At 38.0% G+C, this 11,401-nt stretch overlaps 1 protein-coding gene across 1 annotated transcript in view; it reads right to left on the reverse strand.

The window, feature by feature from the left end:
* Positions 1–8,817, reverse strand: part of LOC107598940 (glutamate receptor ionotropic, kainate 3-like) — a 90,871-nt gene extending 82,054 nt beyond the window's left edge. Inside the window, exon 1 of the mRNA XM_016290383.1 lies at positions 8,691–8,817. Coding sequence (XP_016145869.1) covers positions 8,691–8,790 — 100 coding nt within the window. The 5' untranslated portion in view covers positions 8,791–8,817. The remainder of the gene's footprint in view (positions 1–8,690) is intronic.
* Between the last annotated feature and the right edge of the window lie 2,584 nt (positions 8,818–11,401).

The raw sequence follows: 11,401 nt of genomic DNA on the forward strand, positions 1-11,401 counted from the left end.
TTTTTTTTTTTTTTTTTTGGGGGGGGAATCATCCTACAAATTGCTTTCTTAAATCTGTCTCTGTATGTTTAGCTGGGAAAAGAGACAACAATCTCAATAAATAAATAATATAAAAAATGCTGTTTATTTAAAAAAAATGCAGTTTATTTAAACTTAAGCTAAACCAATTCAATATTAGAACATTTTGTCACATAATTTCATGATGTTTAATCCACTTAAGTTTGTAAAGTGGAAGTTAATCCTTTTTTGTTGTTGTTGGGACTGCATGAATAATTTTTCTTGGCATTACCTTTAACTGGACAGTCGATTTCTATTTCCCAGCATGCTTTGTGTGTGACTGCATTAAGAGACTAAATGTTGAAATTAAGTATGTGATTTTAAGTAATGGGAAAGACTTATTGTTTATTGTTCTGTTTGTGTTTGTGTTTTTGTGGTGTTCTTTGCTAATTGCATTGCAGTGACCGATTTAATTAAATTAAAATTATATCCTACATTATGTACAGTATATATATATATATATATATATGTATGTATGTATGTGTGTATGTGTACGTGTTTGTGTCACTATTATTAACCTTTTTTCAGTGCATCAAATATTTTACACATTTAAAATCAACCAACCAACCAACCAATCAATCAATCAATCAATCAATCAATCAGTTTCATGGCCAAGTAGAACCAACTGAGATAATAAAATATTCTCTTTTGTGAATATTTATTCCAACCCTGTGGGAAATGTGTGCCGTTATTTAATTAAGTTAGACCAATTAACTATTTTTAGCGCATCACATATTTCACACACCAAAGAAATTGCATACTTAACCTTTAGAAATGTAAGCAAACGTCTCCATTTGCTCTCAATTTAATCTTATTGTCTAGTAGAACCAATTGAGATAATAAAATAATCTCTTTTGTGAATTTTCATGTCAAACTGATGGGAACTGTATATCACAATTTTATGAAGTTAAACCAACTGACTATTTTAGTGCATCAGATATTTAACACATCAAAGAAATTGCACACTTAACCTTCAGAAATTTAAACAAAATTCTCCATTTGCTGTCAATTTAACCTTATTGTCTGGTAGAACTGATTGAGAATAATAAAGGAATCCCTTTGGTGAATTTCCTTCCAACCTACTGGCTAACCTACCTCTTCACATAATGTACATTTAAATCAATATACTTTAATGTCATCAATGCTCAGTGAAGCCGAAGGAAACGGACCGCCGCTGTATTATTGCAGAAACGGGTGATCCATACTCTAACGTGCGTTTCTGCGGGCACCGGGCATGTCGGCAGACAGATAAGGCAGCTTGCATCAAACGGGAGGGAGTATGTGAAGGGGGAGGACTTGAATGCCACACTATTTGAAAAGCAAAGGGGGGAAATGGGCTCCGTTTTATTTTGCTCCAGGCAATGCACAAAAGAGGCGAGCGCTGCAACGTGGCAGGTTTTTAAATTGGGATCAAAAGGTTCGAGCTAATTAACAAACTAAATAAGAGTCTCCCAAGCTTGCTTTCTCCTTTCACTGCTTCTCAAAGGCCGAGTCACAGCAGATATTTCGTCGGCACGTGACCGTCGATCGGAGCGCTTGTCTGGTCGCTCGCATGACTGAGAAACAGTGCAACGGCATCTCATCGCGTCTTCGCCTTTGTTTATTCCGCCTGCCGCTGTGACCTGCGATCACACAGGAAAACATTGCCGGGTTTTCCCGTTTGGACGGTTTAATTCTGTTTGACTTTCCCAGCAGGGGCCGGCTGACGGGAGTGAGTGGGATTCGGATGCGTTAGACAGGGGCTCGTAATAAAGACAAATGGGTGGACATGAAATTTGATTCTGTCTGCTGGTGTAGCACCTCCCACAACAACAAAAAAGAGTAACGGAGAGAAAGAGTGAGATTGAAAGAGCGAGACGGAGAAAACGACTACATTGACAAGCTATGTATTTTTCCAAGAGCTGTCATATTCAGAAGGTCACACACATCCAGGGACAAGGGCCCACCATTTCTGTTGATGAGATCATAGACTACTGATGTATTATTTGATTCTAGCCCACCCTTTCCTCTCCAAGGAGATGTATGCTTGCATCGGTATACGATTAGTCAGCTTATTATTTATTATAAAGAACATATGTTCCCGAAAGACCTAGTGCTGTGGAGCGCACACTTTGTAGTGTGATATGAAAACACCATCTGTTCTGCGAACAGTAGAGGGCTCCTGGTGAAAGGGAAGACCTCATGTGTCAGTGAATTAGTTCACTGTTGTGCCATCATTGTAAAGTTATCTCTATTTCCTGCTGACCATCTTGTTAGGCGACTATGGAAAGAACAAGGCAAGTTTGCATGTGCAACTTAAAGCTGGCATTTGATTGGCCAAGTGACGTTCCAAGTGTAGACCGGCATTGGGACGCTTTACTCTTTGTATCAGTCCACTAGTCTGTATTCATGTGGAGTGGGAAATGGATCTTCCTGGAGCGAGGTGCGGGTTTTTCAGAAGTTTGTGTTGTCTTTCGCTCCGTGAAAGACAACAGAAAAGCTGGAGCAGAATGTTTGCAAAAAACTTTGAGGAAGAAGAGGAACTGTCCCAGACCACGTTAGAGTATGTGTAATAACCAGCGTTGGGGAAAGTTACTTTTAAAAGTAATGCATTACAATATTGTGTTACTCCCTAAAAAAGTAACTAATTACGTTACTAAGTTACTTTTTTATGGAAATGAATGCATTATGTTACTTTTCAGTTACATTTTTTTTTTATCTAGGCTGGGCTTGCTTGTTTTTTTTTTTTTAATATAAAAAGTTATTATTTTACAAATGTAAAAGCCCTTTCACACCAAAAGTGAAATGAATACGCCTCAGGCTGAAGGAAATGTAAATTCATGTCTGTACAGTAGAGGGTGCAGCTCAAACAAATTGCATGAAGAATATGGCGCAGGAGAAGAAAGTTCAGCACTAATCAGCAATAACAAAAATGAAAAACAAATGCGTCATTTTTGCTTAGTATGGGTAAATTGGATCATCGACGGTCAGTAGCAAAGACGATTAATAAAATGGGATTAAATACATAAATGCTATTTGTCTTATTTAACATATTTAATTATTGCAGGTTTGTATATTATTCTGAGTTTGCATTTGACTGTTTTTATTCATTTTGAGGAATACTGAATCAGTTTTTTGTGCAGTGAGATGAGTAAATACATGTTCATATTTAGTCTAGAACTACAGTAACATCATGTTCACACTGCGCACACAACGCCTCTACACTTACTCCCGATTTCTTTCAACTTGGCAAAACCAGAGTTGTCAATCAAGACATGGAAAACAAAGTAACTGATGTTAATTATTTTAAAAAGTATCTCAGATATTTCTTTCTAGATTAAAAAGTAATGCATTACTTTACTAGTTACTTAAAAAAAGTAATCTGATTACTTGTAATGCGTTTCCCCCAACACTGTTGGTGACACACAAAGCTTGATGCTTTTATACTTTGGAAGTATTTTCATTGGCGGAAAAAGAAATATAGATGAAAGGTTTGGTCTCAAATGCATGGAAAGTTACTTGTTTATTGAACTGTTGTATAAAAAATACCACACTCATCAGTACGGCTGTTATTACCAGCGGCCCTGTACAATAGTACTCTGGCTTATGCGATATTGCCTAATTAAATTACTGATTTACAAATGATGCGTGTAGTTTTTTTTGTTAAATGCTTTCTCCTACTACCCCAGCTTAAAGTTGTGATTTAATGGAAATAGCAACCAATGTTTTCTTCCATATTGTTATTGCCATTCGAGTGAAATGCATTATCGAAAAGAAAAAAAGTAGGGTGGTAGTTCAATCCACTGGTTATTGATTGGATGGAGGGAGATCTGGATGCGAACTTGCAGTCGACTGTATAAAAGGGGTTAAAAGATTGATATGTCACCCGAGAGAAGTTGGTCGTTTCACTGGGAGATTAAGATGTGCCATTTTGACACTACAGTGGAAAAAATAAAACATATGCATGGCTGAATCATTCACAATAAGATCAATAGCATGCATTTAGAAAATAAATAGGGTGAATTTCCATTTCACAACTTTAATAAGGAGAGGCAACAATAAGTAAGTCATTTGTAAACTGACAGAAACACTGACTCAACAAATGGTGTGAGACTACATATTTGTTCAACCATTTGCAGATGAGGCAAATCTGTTTTTAAAAAATCTATTTGAAAATGCAAAACCCGTTGAGTGCATATCCATTTGTCCATGCTGGTACTATAGTGCACATATTACACACTTCACTTTACCCTATTGCCAAGATTTTAAATGACCTAAAACATTAATATAAAGCAATAGCTATTTGCCTATGTCTCCTTTAACCAAGAGCCTGTATAAACTAGGTGATAGTAAAAAGGAAAGTAATTTCAATCACAAACACGCTTAAAGAGAAATAAAGACAGGAATGTGTATTAGGAAAGTAAAATGGGTCTATTTCGATTCTTAAAGCTGTGATAAGACAGTCATACCTGCTTAAGAACCAACCCATGCCTTCTTTTCAAATCAAAATGCTTGATTATCAATTCTTCGGGTGTGTCAAAGTCATACCCTCCCCGAAACCTCAAGTTCTCATAATTATACTCTACCTAATGTATAGATTTTCAGATTAAGCTTCAAACTCATGTAATGGAGATTTTCTGCTGCATTAACATGTAATCAAATCATGCCACATGATGTGTCACTATGCACCATTTGGTTTTCTTGTCATTAGCTTATTGTGTGTGTGTGTGTGTGTGTGTGTGTGTATACTGCATTTATGCAAAAACCTTTATGCAAAAACCTGCAAGTGTGTGTAGTCAGTCTTTAAGTAGATCTCAGCTTCAGAATAACAGAGTGACACTGATTTGAGAGAAGAGAGCACGGAGCATTTGATTCAGGGTTTCATGTGAACAAAACCGACATCTGCTCGCTCTCATTAACGGCACTGAAGCTAATCGGCAGGCCAGAAGTGTGCTGACTCTGTAAATGGAAGCGCATGTACAACAGCTTCAGTGAAATCACACAGCTGTGTGCATGCGTACAAACCACATGCATTTCGGTATGTACGTGTGTGTGTGTGTGTGTGTGTGTGTGTCTTGTTTGTGTGAGACGCTGCTGTCTCCCCACATCTCCGCTACAATAGACAACGGCGGACATCAAAGAACTTGTGCACTGGACTCGAACCCTTCCGCGCAGTGTCTTGCACTTCACACACACACACACACACACCGCACAGACGCATCAACCTCTAGTCTCTGCCAGAAGAATTCTGTCTAAGCGCGCCCACGACAGCTTATAGATTAAATTTGCACAAAAATTAAAAAATCATTTTCACTGTGCATCTGATGGCCATCTTTTACTGATGGCGCAATTCTTGTTGTCAAGCTTCTTTAGAAATGTATCTCCACTTCCTGTGCTCTTTTGTCATGCGGAAATACAGTCGCCCACTTGAAACACATTTAGGGGACACACTATCATGTGATTTTAATGTGAAGAACATTTTAATTGCTGTAAAAGATCCAAAGTGCTGAGATACTGTTATATGAAGCATCATTATATATGTCAAATACACTAAAGAAGGATTTTTCTGCTGCTACATGTGATGTGGATTTGCAGCTAATTTGTGTTTTAAATGAAGAGTCTCTAGAGTATGAAGCAGCCATTTGAAAAAAAAAGTTTTTTTAATCTTTTCCAAATTCAAGTGTGCCGTGAACCAAAATATCAGGCAACCTAAAACTGCACTTCATGTGGTCAACAGCTAAATTAACTGAATTTTTACGTAAGATTTTAAGACAGTTAGAATGATTCAGTTACTATATAAAATACTACTAAACTGACTACATAAAAATTCAAATATTAGTAGTATTATTTGATGAAATTAGATTAAGCTCTCTTAGATAACAATGCATGATTTTATTGACATTTTATATAAGAATATGTGAAAATGTCTCTTTAGATGGAAAGCAAAAACAAAAAGTTTCAAAACCGTGTGTGAGATTGATTAACTGTTCATAATGAAGCACTGTAACTCTTAGGTTGATAAAGCCATTGATTTTTCAATAAATCTTTCTCTGGCGCTGATTCTCTCATTTAAAGGCATTCAATTTATAAACAACCGAGACAGCCTAAATGCACAAGCTTATCTTAAAAAAAAAAACATGTTAAAAATATACTACATTTATGAAGCCGTGTGTGTAAATGTGTACCAAGGTTTTAGAAAAATCTCATTCAGCTGGCTCTTTCTAAAGGTCAAACGACGCCAAATAAATTCCTTCAAATTAGGATTACAAAAAAACAAACCTCTTGAGAGTTTGTCATCATTTTCCAAGACATATGCACTACTCTGCAGTGACATTTGGATGAGGTCCAGAGCCGTTCGTGCCAAAACTGGAGTGGATTCTGATAGGCTGCAGCTGCCCTGGACGATATTGAAAGGTTTGAGTGACAGCTGCGAATCCAAACTAGACTGAAAAGTCAAGCTGGGTATTGAAAACCCATTGAGTTTGACCTCAAAGGCTGTTTTTGGATCTGGACGACTGTCATGTGACACGCAGTTTGGCGAAGCACAAAAACACGTGACCCTACTGAGCTCGTTTCAGCACATATGTGAAAATGCACGGTCGTATAGATCGTCCGGTTTGCGATTCTTCTCCTGCACTGGTGATGCATTATATATTGCTCAGCTACTCCAGGCTTCTCAGTACCGTATCAATCGGATCACAGTTTCTGCCATGCCAAACAATCCATGCCGAGTGCTCAATCGGTTCCAAACAACACAGATCTAAATACTTTGATTCTGCAAGATCCTACAGCTCTGCCACAAACAAACGTCGTAATGCTATAATGAGCTACCGCATTGTCCTTTTCAAAGCGTTTCCCATTTTAGTTTCATAGCAGGAGGGCAAGACAGCTAATAACACACAGGCACAGCAGAAACGCTCTTCCCCTCGACATTTACAGTCTTGCGGAGTGAGTTTGATCGACCATCTGGCCTCTGAGAAGTGCGTTGTAAAAACAGTGAAATCAATGGAGGCATGTCTACTGTGGATGCCCACCATTACACAAGCCGTGTTGATGGTGTAACACTTAAGCTAGCACACGGCGAGCGGACGCGCATACAGCCTCCCCCCTGCAACCTGCCTGCTCTCGTTGGACACAAGCCTCTCTAATGAATCTCCAAGCTATGATGCTTGCGATGTGGCAAACAAAACCTCACGCAGGCCCGCGGGGGAACAGTAAGCCCTCTGGTGGTACCACCGAATGCCTGTACACATAGCATCATGCGTGCAGACTTTAGTTACTCCGCTGCGCAAATTTTGTGCGAGAGAAAAGCACAGGCGATACTTATATATGCACTCCCACAAAGTCATGCATTTTGAAAATCACATTTACAGGGTACTTTAGAAGTACCCACAGCACACTGATCAAAAAGGATACAAAATTTGAATTGCATCGTGTCTGTTTAAGAGATATTATTACATTTTAAAAGCAGATTTCGCAGGGATCTGTCGTATTTGTTTCCTTTCAAATGTGCAGTGGAAATATGAAAGCAGCTGTTGAGAAAACATTTCCGTTTACACTGCCGCAACAAAAAAATACATAGATCTGAGCTGTCAAATATCACAAATCTCAAGCACAATGTCATTGAAGTCACAGCCACAGTCATCAATCACATCCGTAGTGGGGGAGAACCGGAACATACAGTACGAAAGAAACAGAGTCCTCATAATGCGGTGTATTTCTTTGTATTATTTCAAAGAATAAAAAGGCTGAAAACGGAGGCTGACATCAAAGTAAATCTTTCAGACTAAATGTAGCCTAGTTGGAAAAAAAAATGCATTTAGTGCCAAAGTAAAATGGAATTAAGTAAAAATGCAACTACATCAAACAAAAGTCAAACTGTAAGTATAAATGGAGCAGCTAAGTATAATGTTTAAATTATGTTCTGTTTTAACGGCACAGATGCAACACTGTCTCTTATTTGTTGAGGCTGTGCTTGGACATGTTAATGTCTCATAATGACATTTAGAGCCATTTTTCTGCATGGCATCGAACCACTTGTCAAAAGTGATCTGCCTTCAGACAAAACTGTATTGATCTTTATTGGGCTCCTGTCTCTATGCTGCACACATATTTTAGTTTCTCAGACTGAGAAAAATCTTTCTTTGTCAGATTGCATGAGTGCACTATTGTTGACCGTATTAACGAGAACCTTCAGTCTGGCTACACGGTGCGTAAAGGTGAGGTTTCCAGGCACACTTCGGCGCAACGTTTCCTGGATCACCTGTTAAGACTGTGAACTTGTGTTTCAGGCGGATTTGACAAGAAACGCCTCATTTCCAGCGTCCTTTCCAAATGTCACTCATTTCTAACGTGCTACAATTTTAACACTAAAACAATATCTTAGAGGTTGTGAGATGTTTGTGAGATCATGAAATCGATGCAGCACCATCTGTTCCTCAGACGCACGGCATGCTGATGGACGCGCAACTAAATTTCCAGCGCTTAAACAGCTCCGTGCAAGACATTTATTCTCATTTTCCACTGAGTTGTTACATGCAAAATGTAAACTGACAGCAGTTGGACCCAAACGACCAGCACAAGCACTTTCAACACTCACTAAAAACATTCGTTTGTTCAGTTAAAGAGTAAGTATCCATTACGCACTCTCTTACCTATCCGTATGACATGGGGCATCCCGGCAGAGCTGTGAATCCAGAAGAGAGACACTATAATCACGCTCCAGTATTCCACATATTCCCTCCTGTTCTTCATGACTGGAAAACACTGGGATCAATCCAAGGAGCTCTCCAAAAACTCATCAAATTTTAAATGGCTGGGAGTCATATGAGGACTGGACTGACTGCGACAGATTTGCTCTCATTGTAGTTGGTTTGATCACGAGCTCGCTGTATTAATTGTTTAATTTATTAATTTGGTCGAGTGAGTGAGTGAGTGCGCGCGCTCGGCTGTCAGACGAAGCTCCGGGTCGGTGCGCGTCTCCACCTGCGAGTGCTGAGCTGCTGAAATCAGCCTGCAGGAGTCCCTGTATCCCCTCTGTATCTCCTCCTACCGCTGATGCCGCAACAGCCGGGCTGGAGTCCCGCGTCAGTGTGGATGGGGACTAACGCTTCACGTTACGCCGTCCGCGTTGCGCGGTTCGCATATTGCGCGTTATTAGAAATGCAATGGCGATAAGAACCGCCAGGCATATGCAGGGTCACTGTGATGTGCACTGACAATTCTCGATTATATAGCCTATACAACAGGGGTCCAAAAGTATCAGATCAGTGATTATTTTAATTGAAGCTTCGATATAAAGAGTTTTAGGACTTTGAAATGTAAAACGTTATGATGCGAATTTCAGATTTCGCACTATTTCTAAGGCACTAATCATGTCTGTGATATTGTCCATGTGCACTTCTTTGTATAAAAGGTCAGATTTGTATTGAAGCTCAAGATGCTCTTTGGAACATTCTCAAATCATGCTGGATAACGTGGATTGTCTACAGCAAACGAGCGACACAAACAAATAAATAAATAAATGAAAAACTTTTTCTTCAATTCAGCATTTTTATAATTATTACAAAAATGTAATAATGCAATAAATGTTCAAATCTAGATATAGTTAATTATATATCAATTACGATTTTTAAAAGATGGAACTCATATTAATAGTATTTTATCATAATATCACAGTTAAGTGAATGTAGGGTGAATTTTAAATAATTTCAGTACTTTGGTGTCAGTCATTCTTGCCATTTTTATTATGCACTTTCTAAAATGCAAACACTGGCAATTTGTTTAGAAATATTGTAAAGTTTATTTATTATTATTATTTTTTTAATTTTTGTATTTTTTTTATATATATATATATATATATATACTGTATATTTTTGTTTTGTAAGGAATGTTGGTAGCCTCAGAGTTTCTTGTAGCCATTGACTTCCATATTATTTGTTCTACACTATGGAAGTTAATGGCTACCAGCAACTAAGAATCGGATATGGATTTACTGAATTTTATGATATTAGTTGGTTTGTATCATTCTAAACATTTAATCTCACAAGCAACACAATCATATTAATGTCATAGTGTTCAAATGATACTGCAGAAAAGAAACGAGTCAGCTATAAACAATTATGCTTTAAGTGCTTGTTGTTCATTAGTATTACAGTATTTACATAGCAATTACAGTGTAACATGAACGCTGTAATGTAAAGTGTGACTCCAGAGGATTTTCTTGACAGTGTGAGCAGGGCTGATGATAATACGCCATTTACTGCACAGATCCGTGCTTGAGTGTCCTCTCAAGTGCAGGGCGGGCATGTGAAACAAATATTTGCATGGGTAGAGTGGCTTTGTTTTTTATGCTCAACTCAACAGCGACGGCGTGAAGCGTAGAAAATCTTGGCATTTGAAAAACAGCTCTTTTAACACAATGTGCTGAGTTAACTTCATATGATAGAGTTTCATAAAGACTCGATTAAATGATGGTCTTCGTAATTGCCTCTGGTGTTCACACTTTGCATGAAACGTTTAGCAGTGTTAACATCGGCCGTGTGCCACCTGAGGCTAGTGCAATATTATTACGCAAATGATCCATCTGTGAGATGCCCTAAAATGCCTATTTAATATCTATTAGTATCTTTCATATATGCCTTAACTAAAAATGAGATGTAATATTGTGACTTAGCTTGACTTCCCTCAGTCTATCTAAATGACATTTAAATTGCCTAACAGAAAGAAAAAAAAAGTAATTATAATAGGACACCCATTAAGCTGCATCAACATAAAACACTTTTAACTCCACAGATCTGTGCTTGAGTGTCCTCTCAAGTGCAGGGCCACATGTGAAACAAATATTTGCATGGGTAGAGTGGCTTTTCTTTTATGCACAACTCAACAGCTACGGTGACGGTGTGGAGCTGAAAAAGTCTTGGCATTTGAAAAACAGCTCTTTTAACACAATGTGCTGAGTTAACTTCATATGATAGAGTTTCATAAAGACTCGATTAAATGATGGTCTTCGTAATTGCCTCTGGTGTTCACACTTTGCATGAAACGTTTAGCAGTGTTAACATCGGCCGTGTGCCACCTGAGGCTAGTGCAATATTATTACGCAAATGATCCATCTGTAAGATGCCCTAAAATACCTATTTAATATCTATTAGTATCTTTCATATATGCCTTAACTAAAAATGAGATGTAATATTGTGACTTAGCTTGACTTCCCTCAGTCTATCTAAATGACATTTAAATTGCCTAACAGAAAGAAAAAAAAAGTAATTATAATAGGACACGATTAAGCTGCATCAACATAAAACACTATTAGAGTGACGAACGCATACGACTAAAATGAAACACAATAAACTTAAATGACATA

This window comes from Sinocyclocheilus grahami, unplaced genomic scaffold (assembly GCF_001515645.1).
Source record: "Sinocyclocheilus grahami isolate Dianchi unplaced genomic scaffold, SAMN03320097.WGS_v1.1 scaffold258.1, whole genome shotgun sequence".
Classification (NCBI taxonomy): Eukaryota; Metazoa; Chordata; class Actinopteri; order Cypriniformes; family Cyprinidae; genus Sinocyclocheilus; species Sinocyclocheilus grahami.